Genomic DNA, 19,042 nt, shown 5'->3' with positions numbered 1-19,042 from the left:
ACACACACACACACACACACACACACACACACACACACACACACACAATGACTTTCAGACCTCCTTCCAGCAGCCACAGAGCTATATATGCCAATGCCCAGGCCTCCAACTTCAGGGCTCAAAGCCAAGGGAGAGGCAGGAGGGCAGGGGGGAATCTAACTTAGAGGACAAGTTTCTCCTAACCCCATTTCCTGCCAGGGCCAAGGGCTTCAAGCAGGCTGTGCTCTTCCAGTCTTCCAGGGCCCGGGGTGAGGGCTGAAAAGGCTGGCACCCAGGGCATCCGGCTTTACTCCAGTCTCTCACCCCAGATCTGAGAACACTAACCACCCTCTCACTTGCCAGTGTTTCCTGGATGTGCACTGTGGGGGGTGCCGCTATCTCCACATCTCTCCCAGCCTTAATAAGGGGACTGTGTAGTCAGCTCCGGTGACAAGTAGGAAAGGAGGAGGAGAGACCATGGCAGCAAGCTCCCCACCACACCTCCCCCTCAGGAACCTGGGTGCTGCCGCCCAGGGCTGGCCTTCCAGGGTGTCACACTCACTGCACCTAGGCACAGGCAGGCAACCAGGCCAAGGTCATTGCCAACTGTCCCAAACTCCTAGTTTGTCACCCATTTATCTAGTCCCCACAGCAGAGCCCCCACCGCCTTGCGCCCTGCAACCACAGCACACGAATTTCAAGTAATAGCAAGTTGTAGCAGTAGCTGTCACTAACTCACAGTGGTTCACGCCTGTCCTGAGGAAGGTTACAGTAGACCAGTCATAAACAAGCGAGGGTTACACAGGCAGGGCCTGAGGGTATTGACATCACCCATCCACAACTTAGAAACCAATGACGGGTCCCTAGAAGTGAGAACCTTTTCCAGTTTGTGACTTGAAAATACAATGACCAAAAAGCCGAGTTCCCTCTGCAGACTGCATTTCAATTAGCACTACACAGAATCGGCAGGGGGGCAGGGGCCGCAGGCAGGAGAGGTGAAGGGGAGCTGCTGATGAAGGCCAGCTGCCCCTGTCCCTCCCTGTTTACTCTGACCAGGCTGGTGCCCTTCCTCCTCACCTCCTGATGAAGCCTGTTTCCTCCTGCACAACTCTGTCTTATAGCCCACTCTACTAAGGAAGGACCAGGCTACGGCCTGGGCTGTGACTAATGCACAGACAGATCACGGACACAGTAAACACTACCCTTCCCGGGAGGAGAAAGGATGGTGGTGAGGGTGGGTCACGCCTCCTCAGCTGGTTTGGTTTTGTACCTGAGAGTATGGATTCTCCACTGGAAACCCCTGGTACCACAAGGGGTCCAGGGGCTCTGCCTTCCTCACCCAGGCTGTGCTGAGAGCAGTGAGGTCCTTGACCACAGGCAAGAACCTGGCTGACTTCTGGCTTTCGGCTCCACCTCGCCATCATAACCCCTCAGTATTCAGACCTGCCTGATGACTAGGAAGTTTCGGTCTGGACCACAGCACAGAAAAAGGATTCTTTGATGCCACTGCTCTAACTTGGGACTGTGCACTGTTCAGTACACACCCTGCAGATTTCTGCTTCTGTGCTCCTGTTCTTGTGTTTCTCATCTCACTGCCCTGCCCTCACCTAAAAACCAAAGTCTCACAGCACCAGAGCTTTCCTAGACCATCTGATCTACACTGATCTTACCCACTCTGAATTTCTTTAAAGACAGCCCTTGATTCTCTCTGCCATGCTGAGTCATTCTCCAAATGCTTCACGTGTGGCAGCCACCTAAAAGCTCCCTTAGGCCAGAGAATATGTCTTCCGCCTCCTGTGTTTTCCACAGTAGCTAGCCCAGAATCAGGCAAATGAACACTAAAAAGTAGTTAAAAAAAAAAAAAAAGGGAGATCCCATGCAGCCGCACAACAGCCACTCGAGGATCTCAGTGGATTCCAGACAGCAGGCTTTACAGCTGGGTGGCACTGTCTGCAAGATGGCAAGTTAATCTGTACCTTCAAGAGGCAAGACCCATAGGTTAAGCCAATTCCCGGGATCACAACCTTAACTGGTTGGTAATACTACCACGGCAGCCAGAGAGAGAAGAGGTACTACACGACAAATCAAAGGTGGGTGGGCTGTGTTTATGCTACAAAGCTCATTTTGTGGGCCACCTCTTCACAGCCAGGTAACAATGCAAGTTTCCTCCCTATTCAGCTATAAGGAGGAAGAATGGTCATTCCATGCAGGACGTAAGGCAGAAGGCCAATGCTCCCAGATGAGGCAGTCCTATAAATTACAAGACACTGGGGCCTCACCCCAAATGATCAGGAAACCACAAACCTGACAATATTATTTATCTCATGCGATGAGGCAGATATAAGCATAGGGGAACCAAAAGAGGAAGTCTGTTGAAATACTTACTGCAAAAGAGTAATAAAGATCAAACAGCTCAATTTTCACATCTTAATAGCAAACCTCTCCTCAGGGTAACTCTACAGAAAAGCAAACTCACAATGTTGTATGATTTGACAATGGCCAAGTTCAGAAAAGCACTGGAGTTTTTCTCCCTCTTCCTCCACTTCCATCTGGAAAACAGGCAACTCTCAAATCAGTATCTGACAGACTTCCCAGTGAAAGGAGGGCAAACAGGATCTAACTCAGGAAAATGTTTGGGTCGCCAGAAAGAACTCAGGAAAATAAAGAAGCCCTTGCTACCTCCTGCTCCAACAAACCTAAGAACATGAGCTGTAATGCTCTCCTCCCTCCTCATTGATCTCAGATGTGCCATTAAGGCTGAGACACTAGGGAGCTTTCTCTAGGAAGAGCACAATAGCTTCGTTTCTCACCTTCCTCCACATTCCCTCTCACTATCTGACAGACATGTGGAGGTAAGGAACACTGACTAAGTCATGGGTATGGTTTGCCATTAAGAATCTGGAAGCACGCTCCATTAACTTCAGCAGCCCGGGATTGGAGCTCTGAACTGTTCCGGTGATGAGAAAAACTATTGCCTCGACAGCCGGCGGAAGCAATAGGAATGATGTTACCATGACCAGAGTGAAAGGTACAGTTATCTCGAGGGAAGGGGTTGAAGGCAGAGGAAGAAGAGGGCTAACTTGAGGTCACAGAACTTAGGAATTCAGTAAAACAAAACGAACACAGCTGCTATGAGAGGTGATTCTGAAATCAGGTTCCTAAACCTTAAAAGCAAAGTATGCGAGGAGTCACTACTTCCCCCGGCAGAGCTATGTGCCAGTTCTGTCCAGTCATCATCTATTCGAGACTAACCACCCTCCTCTCTTCCCTGCTCCTGCTGAAGCTACCCATACGCCTACAGAGAAGCAGATTCTCAGCCCTCAGAAACTCCCGACTTGATTTGCACTTCTGACTCCTTCTTTTCCCTTCCTCAAGGTCAATGGTGGAGACTCGAATTCTGCCTTTGGCACCACCTGAATGACCCTCACTGGCAATCCCCTCTCCTCCCCTCCTCTCCTTTGGATCTGCTCACCCTTGGCACCACTTCCAATCCAATGCGCACAGACCCCAGCTGCCTTTAGGGTGAGTTTTCCATACTGAGAAATGCAAATATCCAGAACAAAACTTCTGAAAAAGGAACAGTGTTGAGACTTCTTCCAGTTTTCCAAGGAGTTCATCCAGTTCCAGTAGCACAGGGCTGGATGTGACAAGGTGGAGCCCCACTCAGAGAGTCTGGTCGTGTGCTTCATCCAAGCCCCAGAGCGGCGAGGGGAACCAAAGTCTTTGCACAGAGGATCCCAACCCTTCCTACTCCTCTTGTTTTCTTCACTCCCGTTTTCATGGTAGCTTCATTTGGTTCTTCGAAACTGGAGCTTGGCAACCAAATGCCTAGGTAAAAAAGGGGAATAATTAGAGTGGCTCAATAGAGTGGAACCAAAATGGAGTGAAAGAACAGCCTCTGGAGGTGGAGAAGCACAGCTCAAAGGGAGAATGGGGCCTGGAGAGCCAAGTGCTTCCACAAACACTGCAGCCGGCTGGGGATGCAGCAGTGGCCTTTGTCACAGGGACCTGAGCAGCCTACAACCTGGTCGCCAAAAAAAGCTCCTAAAATGACTAATAAAGATGTCCTACACACTGCCTCCCTTCTCTCTTTCCCATTCCCCTTCATTTTCCACACACTTTCCCTAAGGCCCATCTGCTCTAGGCACTGAAAACAGAACTGAGTCCCTGGAGTAACCCCTGGTGAGCCAAGCTAGAAATAGCTGTAGGCCCTGTGGCTTCTGGCTATTGAACAGGGCTGACATATAATCACAAAGCCCAGTGCAGCTTCTACCTTCTGATTTAAGAAGGGCACTGTTCCAGCTGTTACCCTGTGCCCTAACTACAAGTGCCCTGGCAAAAAATTCTCCAGGTAAGAGCACACACAGACCAAGTGGCCCACTTGGAACTCTGAAACTAAAACTAGCCTGACCAACAAGAAATCATAACGGCCGAATTTCACACCTGAAAGTCCTTTCCCTTGGGAAGTGTTACTTCCCTTTTTCAAGGGGTCCTAGGAGCAAGTACAGCATGATGCTTATTCTTTGCTACAAGCAACAATCCCAGTGTCACAACAAAAAGAGGCCCCGGGAGTTCAGTGCAATCCTTTGCCAATACGTGACTGCCCCCCACACTCGTGGCAAATGCTTAGCCCCAGCCTATACCTGATCATATCAGGGCCTTTGTACTTATAGGATCCCCTGCCTAGAATGCCTGCTTCCAAGATCCTCTCACGGTTAACTCCTTGATATTCAAATCTCAGCTGAAATGTCACATCCTCACAGGAGCCTTCCCTGATCATTCAAACTTGAGTAGTATGCTACCGTTAACCACTAAACTTCACCCAGTTTTATCTTCTTCATAACATGTACAGTCAACTGAAATTAACCTATTCACTTACTTACATGCGGCTGTCTGTCTCTCCCGACAAGAACTACAGCTCTGAGAGAACAGGGCCTTTGACTATCTTGCTTGGCACCCTCTTCCCGATTCACACCGGCTACTTTATAGACGTTTGCTGAATGAATAAACAAGTGATGGGGAACTCACTAACTCCTGTGGAAAACCATTCCGTATTTGCACCTGTTAAAAAGCTTCTTCTAAAGTTGGACTGAAATCTGTTTAAAACTTATACTGTGGTCCTTCTCCTGCCCCCTGGAACCACACAGAGTAAGTTTAATCACCCTTCCTTAGGAAAATCCATCAAATACTTCTTTTGGTCACCAAGGCCCTCGTACCCTAAAGCTTCTCTGGTCCATGATAATCATTTATTCCCCACACGATGAAGTGTGGAGCCCCCCACCATCCTGAACCTTTCTCTGAATGTGCCTGTGTTCGTGGGGGCCCCTCCTAAGGCACAGCACCCACAGAAACGGTGCTCTAACTGAAGGGTCCCAATTACTCCTCAACAGCGCAGTTGCGTAGGTGGGCCCCCCTAGTTCCCCACCCTAATCAATGCAAAGCCACCAAGCAGAGAAACCCTCCTAGACATTGGAGCACTGAGATGTTTTAGGAGACACTTCCAAGGGCATACAGCTCGCCGATACAGTCGCACCTCGTTTAACTTGTTTTGCTTCACTGCCCTTCACAGATACTGCATTTTACAAATTGAAGGTCTGTGGCAATCCCACATCATCAGATGATGGTCAGCATCTTTTAGCAATATTTTAAAGTTCAGTTATGTAGATTATTTTAGACATAATGCTAGTGCACACTTAACAGACTACAGTATAGTATAGATAAAACTTTTATATGCTCTGGGAAACCAAAAAAATCATGTGACTTGCTTTATTGCGATATTTGCTCTCTTGCAGTGGTCTGGAAATGAACCCAAAGTATCTCCAAGGTATGCCTGTAACTGAAGACATGACAAAGAAACTGTACATCCAGCCCAGGATCCTTTAAGTTAAAACTCCCGCAGCCGCCTGGAGATACCATTTCTTGATCTCTCTTCTTCATTCCTTCTCTCCTTGCTAAACCTGGCTCACATGCTCTCCCCCGCAGTAGCACAGGATCAGGGACCACCAGAGCCAAGAGGAGACACACAGCTGGGTTCACCTGAGCCACAAAAAAACCCATAGGACAAAAACACCAGTTGTCATTTTCTCCCATTAAGAAGAGAACTGAGAGGGTGGGGAGAATTAAAGCCCACTTTTCACTCTAAGGCTGTCACTCCTGTGGGTTATTCCCCTTAATTTGTTTTGTATGGGGGATGGGAATGGGAACAGAGGAGGTTAGAAGAGAAGCAGAAGAATTCAGTGCTTAAAAAGGACACTCAGGGGTTTCCCTGGTGGCACAGTGGTTAAGAATCTGCCTGCCAATGCAGGGGACACAGGTTCAAGCGCTGGTCTGGGAAGATCCCACATGCCGCGGGGCAACTAAGCCCGTGCACCACAACTACTGAGCCTGCGCTCTAGAGTCCATGAGCCACAACTACTGAGCCTGCACGCTGCAGCTACTAAAGCCCGCGATCCGCAACAAGAGAAACCACAACAATGAGAAGGCCGCGCATCGCAAAGAAGAGCAGCCCCCGCCCGCCGCAACTAGAGAAAGCCCGCACACAGCAACAAAGACCCAACGCAGCCAAAAATAAATAAAATTTTTTTTTTTTAAAAAAAAGGACACTCGGGACTTCCCTGGTGGTCCAGTGGTTAAGAATTTACCTTCCAATGCAGGGGACACGGGTTCGATCCCTGGTCGGGGAACTAAGATCCCACACGCTGCAGGGAAACTAAGCCTGTGCACTACAACTAGAGAGCCGGCGTGCTGCAATTAGAGAGAAGCCCATGCACCACAACTAGAGAGAAGCCCGAGCGCCGCAACGAAAGATCTCGCTTGCCACAACTAAGACCTAACACAGCCAAATTAATTAATTTTTTTTTTTTTAAAAAGGGCACTCCTCAGTAAAAAGGGGTTGGGGGTGGTCTCTGCACCCCAGCAGCAGATCACTAGAATGTGAGATCTTGCACATAACCCACACTACCAAAACCACCATTCTCTAGCGATTTTGTTCCCTACTCCCCTCTACCTTTCAATGTTCACATTAGTGCAATTTAAGAAGACTTTTTTTTTTTTTTTGGCTGAGCCCTGAGGCATGTGGGATCTTAGTTCCCTGACCAGAGATCGAACCCACGCCCTTGGCACTGAAAGCGTGGAGTCCTAACCACTAGACCGCCAGGGAATTCCCAAGAAGACTAATTAAAATTCATATGTGCAAACCAGTATTCCAAGATATTTTATGGGAAAATAAATGAATACTCAGTGTAGCAATGGGAGAAGAGCCTCTTAGATAAATGAATTCCTTAGTTAATTCATTTATCCTTTTCAACAATTTACTTTTCAGTGGCCCAGATGGAATTCTAAATAGAAGAGCAAGCTGTTTTTTCCTCATCCCCATATTCCAAGCCGTGGGACAGAGTGGAACTCTCAGTGAAGTGCATGCCTATTACAATTAAGGGCATTTTGCGTTCCCTTTGATGAAGTTTTCTTCCCCTTTGCTTTCCTGCTTTATATGTCATTTGTGCGATATCAGGGCGATCAGCCAAAGTAGGAGAGAAGGCTGCACACTTAGCTGCACTTGTGTGTTTTCTTTATATATATTCAGTGATTAACTCGCTTGTTGCTTGGCAAATACTCTTTAAGCCTCTTGTGTCTATCTGCTCTTCTCCCAATTGGGGTATGTGCCTCCCTGGGACTCCATGATCAAATGTGGCGACTCTCTGAACAGATGCCTGGATCAGGGTATACGCATGAGGTGAGAGGAAGAGGGACGAAGCCCAGTGCATGATAACCGCCCAGGAGGAGACTAGGTTGGACAGTGAGGCAGAGTGGAGGCATACCCTTGGTGGTGACCAGCAGGGGGCCCCTCGCTACGTGGAGGGTTCCAACACCTCTTGCTTCTGTTTGGAAATGAGCTGCGCTTCCTTTAGAGACAGGTATACCTCTTCCTGAGGATCATAGTAGTAGAACTTTCGGATATAAGAGATCAGAGGCCTACGAATAACACAAGAGGGATACACACAAATGTTATACATAGCTTATAAAAGAAATACCACCTTTATTCAACCCTCCCTTCTTTTCAATCCCTGTATGGTTGAGACAACACCAAAGACTCTTTGTTGCCCTGACAAAATTCCCACTTTCTCACTTATTATAGTTCTGTCTCCCTCTCTCTTACCACCTCCACTCTACCCTTCACAGAGTCTGCAGAAGGGAAGCCAACACACATACACACCTTCCTCCTTCCTGGCTGTAATGTGACATTTCTAAGTTAGGTGCTAAGACATAGGAGAAGTGAAAGGACAACGCCTGTGAGTTGCCAGGCTCTGCCTGTACACTCAGCTTGCAGGCCTCACTAACACTGTAACTAACCCTCCATTCCTGCCCCACCTCTAAAGACCCCATTGTACTTAGGCAGTGGGAGATCCGGGATGTGATCTATCCGGACGAGCTGTCGGATTCGGAATCGGCAAAGGTGCTGGAGGGATTTGACATTGCTGAATCGGGACACTGGATAGAGCAGCTGGACTGGAGTTGGTGGCAGTCCTTCAAGAACGAAAACCAAGAGAAATATTCAGATGACACTATACAGCTAACTATAATTTTCCGTATGAAGAGAGTCCAGGGAAGGGAAATGGGGCTTCTTTACAGTTCATCTATGTGTTCTGTGCAAAAGCTCCCCTCCACAAAGGACTGCTGATTTCCATACCACCACTACCATATTTCATACTCAAGGGAATCTATGCTCCCCTGCTGCAGGCCTCCCCAACCTCACTCTTAACAGCTAAGAGTCTTGCTCTTCAGAACAGCTCAATGAAAAAATGCCGAGCTACAGACTTTGCTCGGAGCCAAGCGGCCAATCCCAGGCCCAAGGCTCTCAGTGAAGGGCAAGAATCAAAGGTATCGCTATTGGGAATGGGAGACACTTGTTTAGCATCTAGAGTACCCTGAAGGTGAGGACTCAGAAAGGCTGTTCAGAGGGGTCCCCACCAAATTCCACCTGAGAGGCTGGTAAGCAGAAGGCAACAGCTAGGATCAAATTTTATAAGCCTGTCACTCCTGCCATTTACTTCAAGCCGGGACAGTCAGGTTTAGCTACCTCTTACTCCCCACCAACCCTCCACCCCCACCAACCACCCTCCTTGCTTCTGAAATTTTAGGTTGGGTACAGGAACAGAAAAAAAGAGGGTGATGCTTTTAAAAGAAAAGCAACTACAGCAGCCTGGGCAAGCTGGAATTGGTACTACTCTGCACACAAGTGCCTGCTGACTAATGCCAGCCACGGCTGATGGGAGCCCCACACTCTTATGTTTCATCGCAATATCAGCAGACTCTGTGCTGGGAAATTCCAACCCCCTCAGGGGTCAACATCACAGAATGCACCCAGAATGGCAGGGACACTGAAACAGATTCAGGGGAACAAAGAATACCCTGGTTTCAATAAACAAAGGGGCTATGGAAAGTAAACAAGAAAAGTGCTCTCAGACAGAATCTGAGTTGCAAAACCTTTGAAAGAATTCTTTTCTCAGCCATTGCCATATCAAAAGAAATTCTGTAGACAACTTGTTGGGAAATAAAATATCTAGTATTTTTGGAGTTTAATTTCAACGAGTTTTTAAATTTTGTTTGAACGCATGAGAAGAAAAAATTAAAGCTTGTAGATTGCCTCCCAAAGCCCTTTCATGGTCGTTAACAACTGACTTTCTAAAAAAAATTGAAATACATGTTATGCTAAACAAGTAAGCTTATCTTAAAATCATTTAACTCATTCAGTCTTCAAAGCTGTATTCAGACAGATAGCACTATTATCCCCATTTTACAATGAAGGAACTGAGGCCTATTGAGCTGAGAGAATGTGCTCACAGCTCAGAACCAACAAAGCTGGCCTTCCTTGAACACCTACTCTGTCTGAGGAAGAGTTTAGCCCAGGGAACCTCAAAGGAGGGTCCTCCAGGAGTCTCCTCAGAGTGCCTGTCCCTATGACTGTCTGACAGGGGGGCTGTCCAGACAGTCACAGCTCCTTGATTCAGGACCAGTCTCTCTTGACTTCTCACCTCCATCCTTCAAATCTAAGGCTTATATTTTGAAGCACTGTAGCCCTTCTCCACCCACACACACCATTAAAAAAAAAAAAATTCACACATGGATTTTTCTCTTGAATATATTTAAACTCAAGTGGTTTTAAAATGACTGGGGTTCAAATTCCTCTTTGAATTTTACCCTTTCTCTCATGTTTTAAAAACAGTCTTTAGTAAATTAAACTACGACAAACAGAAAGCTTCCTGGGGGGTTGGTTGTAATATTGCTAAACTCAACATGACGTTTCAGAGATAAAAGTAATTTATGCACCTAATTATTTATTCCCAAAGAAGGACTATAGGACTTGTGCTTAAAGAGGTCAGGATAATAAGTAGCATACAATTATCTGATTGTTTGCCTACTTGAATTTTAATGACCATATATACTTGCCTATTTAATTGTGTTACTTTTAGCCTTAAGTTCACAAATAGCAATTTGAAACCTGTTAATCTCTGATATTCCCTGGTTTTGCCCGCAAACACAGAAAATGATTGAAGCTCTCACATCCACAGCTTGTTAACAGATGAGGTCAGAAATGGAAATAAATCCAACATAAGACACCAGTGCAGCGAAAGTGAAAGACAAGGTAGAAGAGTGATCATCAAGAACTTTCCTCTGGTCCTCACGCCAGGGTCCTGGGCACAAATCCAGTTTCCAGCCCCTTGGCTATTTTCTCTTTCCCCAAAAAGGAGCAGGTTAGGAGTGACAAACTTCTTTCAGGTCTGAGCACCCAAACACCCAGGTCTTCCTCCCACAACAAACTGTTCCCTGAAGGCCAGAATTATCCAGCCCCAAACTTGTCAATAGGGCCAAATTGAGAAATTCTAGGATACAAGGAAGACATAGCCCTAAACAAGTAATCATGGCCTAAATGATGGTTACAAAAGAGGAAGCGACCAATTTCCTTAGAGTTATCCAATTCAAAGTGTGATTAAAAAAAAACAAAAAGTGTTCTCTCTTCAGGCACTTCACAGCTGATGGAGATTCTCCCAACTAAGAAGGACACATTCACTTTGAGTTCTGGCTCTCACAGCACCAGAAGTTTTGCGCTAATCCAATCACATTCTCTTTCTGAGATTGCTGCTTGGTGTCAGGGGTTTAGTTTACAACTGTGAAATGGACCAGGCTGAGGTGTAGTCAGCAACCTCAGATTTACCATGGCCATGCTCCAACACTGCCATGAGAAGAGATAAGGGGCAAACCAAGCTCAGGTGCCACCATTTTTACCACGATGCGAACTATTCCACTTACTAAATTCCTTCTGCTCCTTACTTGCCACCATCCAGAACTTTCCCATTAGTCCCAGCTTTAAAATTCCCATAAGCCCTGGCATCCTTTTACACCAGTCTGGATGTGCTGTGACTGCATCCAGCTCTAGATCTGAGCCAGAAAAACCTGACGTTGCATCCTGACTCTGCAACTCACTGCACATCAGTTTCTTAATCTGTATTTTAAAAAAGAAAAAAAAAAGGGAGACTGTAACATCCCTTCAAGGGATTTTGTAAGGGTTAAATGAAATAATACTAGCCCCTTGTAGGCATTCAGTTATCATCATCCCAAAGTCTAAACAAAAGGGCTCCTTTTAGAATGCACCGTGTTATAATCCCTGGTGCAGGCTGACAGAGCTCAACCTACATTCTAATGACTACCACTTCCTCACGGGAATCCTCCCCCCCTAATAAAGTCAGCCTCACAGAATGCCTAGACCTCTGTGATAAGCAAAGGAAGGCAGCAAACAATGGTAAAGGAGAACACTGGCCTTGCCTTCTTTGTCCCAATCCTTCAAAGAGAGGTCACTTACAGTCTAGGGGTAAATACTAATTCGCTTTGCCTTGTCAACTTGATTACAATTTTAAGTGCAAATGGATATCCTACCTGTAGCATTCCTCACAGGTCCTAGAAAGACAGTCTCCACTAATAAACACAATTCTGACTTCTTCATGTCCTCTCCACAAATCCCAGCAAACTCGACCTGCAATTGGCTTACTGCTATTTTTTTCCCATAACAGAGGGTGGGAAATAAAGCACAAGATTTGGAGTTAGTTCGGCCTCAGTTTGAATCCTGGCTTCAGCACTGAGTAACCTTTAGAGTAAGTGGCTTCACTTTTTTTCTTCTAAGAAAGTTTTTATTCCTCATTTATTTTTAGAAGATAATTTCGCTTGATACAAAATTCTAGGCGAGTGGTTTTTTGTTTCAAAACGTTAAATATTTCAATCCACTCTTTTATTTCTTGCATCGTTTCTGAAAAGAAGTCTGATTTAATTCTAATCTTTTTTTTCTTAATAGATCTTTATTGGAGTATAATTGCTTCACAATACCGTGTTAGTTTCTGTTGCACACCAAAGTGAATCATCCATATGCATACATATGTCCCCATATCCCCTCCCTCTTGAGCCTCCCTCCCACCCTCCCTATCCCACCCCTCTAGGTCATCGCAAAGCACCGAGCTGATCTCCCTGCACTATGCTGCTGCTTCCCGCTAGCTACCGAATTTTACATTTGGTAGCGTGTATATGTTGATGCCCCAGCTTTCCCTTCCCACCCTGTGTCCTCAAGTCCATTCTCTATGTCTATGTCTTTATTCCTGTCCTGTCCCTAGGTTCATCAGTACCATTTTTTAGATTCCATATATATGTGTTAGCATACGGTATTTGTTTTTCTCTTTCTGACTTACTTCACTCTGTATGACAGACTCTAGGTCCATCCACCTCACTACAAATAACTCAATTTTGTTTCTTTTTATGACTGAGTAATATTCCATTGTATATGTGTGCCACATGTTCTTCATTTTTGGGCCTCACCCTTAAGTTTCCTCACTGACAAAATGAAAATAATCTTTTTTTTTTTAAGTAGACCAATCTATTAGCTAACTGTTGCAAGAAATTACAGCTACTGAAATAAAGAACCTGACAAAGTACCTGGCACGTGATAGGCACTCAATAAACAGTAGCAATCACTGCAAGCTCTAACCCTTAACAATGTTAAAAATCTTACTTAAAATTTCTGCAGACAGGGCACATTTGTGGAATGAAACGTGCTATACCTGAGGAGTCCAAGACTCCATGAAGTCTCTCAATACTCTACAAGTAGATACATGCTCCAGGCTTCAGAATCCTCTGAGAGGATTTCCCTGGTTCACCCACAAACAGAGCTGATTACCCACCCTGTCCTTGTCAATCACTGTCATGTCTTGTATTGAATTTAACATGTGCTCTTGCCTTTATCTTCCTACCTGTCCCCTTTTTTAAGCTAAGAGCTCTCTGAGCGTAGAGAAGTGGCTTATTTTTGATACTGAGTTTAAAAAATAAATGTTTGTTTGTTAAATAAATACCCCCAAAGCCACAAACTCTAAAGATTGCTAAGCAGAGTCAGTTCCTGTAAGAAAGGATTCTAACATTTTCCTTTTAACCAAGTCAACTGCATGAGACCCAACTGTCTTGACAGCACTGAGGCAAATACTAAATGAAGTGAGAATTAATACAGTTCGCACCCTGTCGTGCCTTATTGAAATCACCAAGATTATAAAACACACTCCTGTAACCTGGTTCAATCCTGTTACTAATGTTCCGCTGGAGGCTTCCCTGTAACTTCTTTTTAGAGCAATTTCTTGGCACCCAGTTTGTTTAAGAATCTTAATTTGATTCAATGGCAAAGCATGAAGTTCTCATGTAAGTTCTGTTTGTATCTTACAAATTCCTCAGTTAATGTGCTTGCCATTTTACTTTTTTCCAACACTATAAAAGCAGATTCCTGCAAACCATCCCTTCTCCCCACCCTTCAATAGAGACTATATAGCTACCTCCCTACTTGGGCAGAAAGACTACATAACCACACCAGCAAGGATGGGAACTGCCCAGTGCTCCCAAATGGAGACTAGTCTCTGTATTCAGTACTGGTAGGGATACAGGACACAACAAAAAGTATCTACTCTTTGGACTTCCCTGGTGGCGCAATGGTTAAGAATCCACCTGCCAATGCAGGGGACATGGGTTTGAGCCCTGGTCCGGGGAGATCCCACATGCCATGGAGTAACTAAGCCCGAGCGCCACAACTACTGAACCTGTGCTCTACAGGCCGCAAGCCACGACTACTGAGCCCGCATGCCACAACTACAGAAGCCCTTGTCCCTAGAGCCCATGCTCCGCAACAAGAGAAGCCACCGCAATGGGCAGCCTGCGCACCACAACAAAGAGTAGCCCCCGCTCGCCGCAACTAGAGAAAAGCCCGCACGCAGCCAAGAAGACCCAATGCAGCCATAAATAAATAAATAGGTAAATAAAAAATATCTACTCTTTGACAGAAAGTTTTGTACAAATGGACAAAATCCAGAGCAGACTGCTATTAAATTCAGCCTCCTTGACACTCACCATTTCTAGTGAATACTCTTTTACTTTCCCTGTTCCCCAAGGAGATGAACTAAGAGCTCTCTGTTTCACATGTAAGTGTGAGATGCCTGGATCAGGGACAACGAGATACCTCTGCAAGTTAAATATTCACATGACTCCTGGACATCAGTGGTGGGATCAGTTTTTTCATTCATATGATCAAAGAAGCAAAGATTCCTTCTCAATATGTTGAGGGATCAATTCCTTCTCAATACAAGGGCAGGAGAGGGATCTAGGAAGAGTGGTTGCTACAAGAGCCAGGAAGAAAAGCTTCAGGTAAAAAAGCTTCAAGTGTTTTTGGTTTTGGTTTTTTTGTGTGGGGGGGGGGGGGGCGGGGGGGGGGGTAGAGATCCTACACTGGATCATACCCAAGTTAGTTAAATAATTAATGTAACTATAGCCTTACCTGGAACCCTGGATCTCAAGAAGTAGAGAAACTTCCCATTCTTGGAGTGCATGATGGCTCTCTTAATGAACTCCACCACTGATTGGCAGCGGTCCTCAAACTTGGGATGACACCACAGGCTGAAGGTTCCTGCCATGGAAAGTTAAGGAGAGGTAAAAATGCAAAACTTACTCCGAAAAGATCTGAGAGGCTGGCTTGAACATTGTAATGATTCTCACTTCTGGGAGGGTAGTTTTTAGTCAAGCTGAGTCAGACAAAGGTCCCTGTTCCTGCTTGTTCCACAACTAATGGAAAGATGTTGCCTTTAATAAGACATAAATTAGGTCTTACAAGGTTTTTGTTAAACAATAATAAATTCAAGTCAGAAAAAGAGATATGAATAGATTTTGCTGGCTATGAACATGAATCTTTAAACCACAGACCATAAAGAAAAGACTGCTATAGCAAAAGCAAGTTTAAATGACATACCCTCAAAAATACCTAAGTCTTCAAGTATGCATGGAATAGTCCAGGAAAGACAAGGATAGCAGTTTTGTGGGTCTCACTCATTCATATGTGTGTTAGGCACAAAAATCAAATTCTAAGTCTTTTCTTCCGTAACTTCTAAAATCCCATGCTCCAACATGTTACAAAGATCCCACCCCAAACTTTAGAATCCTGAAGGCAAAAGGGAATCTGAACTCCCATGACTTAAAAAAAACAACAACAAAAAAACTCCAACAACTAAAGCACTAAATCCAAAGGAGTCACAAAAGGGATACTAATCACTCAAGAGAACTATAGATTTGAGTCTCCCTAACTACTCTCACAGGATCACTTAAAAAGACGAAGACAAATGTTCCACTGCAAGCTGGCAGCTGAAAGGCCCACAGGCTTCTATTAAAAATTCCATTTATTCAAGGAAGAAAAGTCCCTTTGAACAAAAAGTAACTGGAGAACCATTTGAAAACGCCCTCCCATTCCTGGCATCTCACCTATCAGGAACCTAGAGGTCAAGCATTTATTCATCATTTCCATGGCCTAGTCACATCATTTTAATAGGTTTATAAAAGCACTTCACTCTTAAATGCTTTGTTTTCTTTGTTTGTTTGATTTTTGTTTTTAGAAACAGCAGGAAAACAGGCAGCAGTCTACCCCACAGTTCTCTAATTCTCAGGTCTTTGGACTGAAGTTCCTTTCTCTTCATGCATCTCGAAAGCAGAGGTGGAGGGGCTTCCCTGGTGGTGCAGTGGCTAAGAATCCGCCTGCCAATGCAGGAGACACGGGTTTGAGCCCTGGTCCGGGAAGATCCCACATGCCACAGAGCAACTAAGCCCGTGCACCATAACTACTGAGCCTGCGCTCTAGAGCCCACGAGGCACAACTACTGAGCTCGTGTGCCACAACTACTGAAGCCTGTGCACCTAGAGACTGTGCTCCGCAACAAGAGAAGCCACCACAATGAGAAGCCCATGCACCACAATGAAGAGTAGCCCCTGCTCGCTACAACAAGAGAAAAGCCCCACGCGTGGCAATGCAGACCCAACGCAGGCAAAAATAAATAAATAAGAAAGCAGAGATCGGGGCAGAGGAAACCATGGACAAAGCTATGCTGACCTAAACAGGTACTTCCTGTCTAACAAGAGAAGCAAACCAAATAAATCCCGCAGAACATGGCTGAGAGCAGCAGAGAGCCAGTGGTGCCTGAGAAGAGCATGAAAGAGCCCCTTACTTGAAATTCAATATCTAATATAGCTCATTTGAAGTTGATCACATGTGGGAAGAGTATGAGGGATAGGGGCGCAAGTCCCTGAAACTCCCCAGAGTTCTCCACACTTTTTAAATTTGTAGCATATTACAAATTTTTGACAAAGGATGTATTAGCCAGCCCTACCACCAATGACCATCACAAGTTTGTGGCCCAAGTCAAATACAGAATGCCCATGCAGACTGCAGTGGTGAACAAGTCAGCTTCTCGACATCACTGCAATATTAAGCACAACCGGACCACAGCGGGGGAAGTACTGCCAGGAAGAAGGACAGACAGTCTAAAGTACGTTGATCCCACAAACTCTCAGAGCTCTGATGACTATTTCCTATGAGACTACAGAGCTGACCAAAAGAAGACATAATTGTCACCATGCTGCCTGGCAAGAAGAGCTGATGTGACTTCCAGGCAAAGAAATTCAGAACAGAACAGTCACAGGATCAACAAATTCTCCTCTTTGTATATATGATTTAATAGTAAATATCTCTAGATGGTAAGTTTAATTATAAACCAAAGTCTGGAAGAATGTGTCGAATGGTCCTAGGTTATTTCTTCCTTCTACCAAGAGAGTTTTACCGGCTTTGTTCTGTTCTTCTTCAGACTCTCCAATTTAGTAGACAAGATGCTGAGAATACTTTTAAACGGCACCCTTAGGCTCCTCCCAACCCCCACCAACATTTCTTCCAGTGATCGAAACCAGTGCCCATATCAATATTCAATTGAGTCTACGAGATTTTCCTCCCCATTCACAGTTCCATTTCTATGAATCCTTCCAATGAAAAAGTCAGATAGCAAAGGTAGGAAAAGGCAAAGGGGGAAGAAGGCTTCCTTCAAATGCCAGCACCTCTCACCTCTGTAGTGCTCCATTCTGGTGTGATGGGTGATACCCTGTGATCGGAAACTGAGGCTCAGGATATAACGAGGATCAGAGCTGTCTCGTACCAGGAAAGAACCATCAGGCTTGCCTTTCAGCTTCATCTCTGCATCTTCCCAATTCATCGGCCCCCAATACCAACCACACTATCAAAGAAGTGGTCAAGTAGTTAACAGAACAGAGAAATGTCAAAGTTTTCAGCACAATTTCTCTTACACAAGAACCCCGTTTCCAAAACACTGCAATGGGTAAAAGCTGCTAGGAGTGTCCCAACCATTAGCAATGAACACCAGGTTCATCACACTTTTAGGCCTCCAAAGTAACAGAAAAATAATTTTACAATTCCATTACCAAGGCCCTACAAAGAAGAGAAGAGCGACCTGGGTTAACTATGTAAACATTTCTCCATCATGTTCAGATTTTTTTTTTCAGATTCAATTTTACAACATCTCTTATAGAACTAATAATAGCAGCATATTGTTTTGTCACTGTAAATACAGAGACAAGGAAACTACTCTTCCTCTAAAAATAATAAAAGGGGAGCTGGAACAGAATTAGGAGAATGCAAGAGGAGGCACCACTTACCTTCTCCAGCTCTCGAAGGCTGGCTGCAAAGCTGCTTGAGTCGGGCCGGTAGAGGGGACACTGGAGGGGTGGCGGGGGTTGGCTGTGCAGGGATTCGGCTGCTCGGAGGGGAGCAATCCGGGGAAACGCATCTGCAGGGTAAGAGAGTGGCGGTCACTTGTCGACCCTCATTGTTCCCAACCTCAAGTAGACCGTCCCCCCAAAACAAAGAGGCTAACTGAAGAGGGGCAAGGCATTAGAAGATAAGCTGGAAAGGGTGGAAGCCAAAGCAGTGGGGAAGAGGTGGATGGGCTGGGACAAAAAGCTGTGTGGGCTCGTGTAAGCTGTGAAGGATGGGTGGGGGCATTTAACCCCAGGAAAGGGGTAAGGAGCAGCTCACTAACCTGACTAAGGTGACTACTTCAGGGCCTTCACCAGCCTAGAGCGATTCCAACTTCTCCCACCTCGAGGTGAAGTGCCAGTAAAGCAGCCTTGGAAATAGTGACTTGCTTACTTGCCCGGGAAGAGCAATGATTTTGCCAGGCAAGTAGATTTTGCCAGGTGAGTAGAAAATAATTCATTTCATTCATTTTACTCCTTGGGTACTGGAGACTGGCAAAGCAGGTATGGGCTACTGAATGCTTGGTACTTATTTACAAGGCTGCAGTAAATGCTAAAAGCTTAGAAAAACCACAGAACTTTGAAAACCAGCAACATATTAAACCTCCTCCCTCTACTAAAATTAAGGCAGTTTCCTAAATGATACTGACTCAAAGACTGCAAAACAGTTTCAGCAGCAAAGAGACAAAAATATCCAATAGTCTTTTATCTCTACCAAAAATCAGATTCACCTCCATAAAGAAAACGGGTTAGCAAAACCAGTTCTTGGCCTCATTTCCAAGGAGTTCTGGTCCAGCCAAGGGGATACAATTTAAGCTTTCTCATAAATTCTGTTATTTCCATAAATAAATTTCTCCCATCCTTCAGAAGTATATCACTTGGTACTCCCCACTCTTGCAAGTCCTGCGTC

At 45.3% G+C, this 19,042-nt stretch overlaps 1 protein-coding gene across 2 annotated transcripts in view; it reads right to left on the bottom strand.

Annotated features, from left to right (window-relative positions):
- Positions 1-13: 13 nt before the first annotated feature.
- The window catches only part of SOCS7 (suppressor of cytokine signaling 7), a 30,872-nt gene continuing 11,843 nt past the window's right edge, over positions 14-19,042 (bottom strand). For both annotated transcript variants that reach the window (XM_029212766.1, XM_029212767.1), the window contains 6 exons: positions 18,034-18,164; positions 17,426-17,594; positions 14,828-14,956; positions 8,367-8,502; positions 7,797-7,950; positions 14-3,807 (listed from right to left, as the gene is read on the bottom strand). In XM_029212766.1, coding sequence (XP_029068599.1) covers positions 7,827-7,950; positions 8,367-8,502; positions 14,828-14,956; positions 17,426-17,594; positions 18,034-18,164 — 689 coding nt within the window. In that variant the 3' untranslated portion in view covers positions 14-3,807; positions 7,797-7,826. The remainder of the gene's footprint in view (positions 3,808-7,796; positions 7,951-8,366; positions 8,503-14,827; positions 14,957-17,425; positions 17,595-18,033; positions 18,165-19,042) is intronic.

The sequence above is a fragment of the Monodon monoceros genome, unplaced genomic scaffold, assembly GCF_005190385.1.
Source record: "Monodon monoceros isolate NGI ecotype Baffin Bay Population unplaced genomic scaffold, NGI_Narwhal_1 Super_Scaffold_9, whole genome shotgun sequence".
In the NCBI taxonomy this organism is placed as follows: Eukaryota; Metazoa; Chordata; class Mammalia; order Artiodactyla; family Monodontidae; genus Monodon; species Monodon monoceros.
This window is presented reverse-complemented; position numbering and strand designations above follow the sequence as displayed.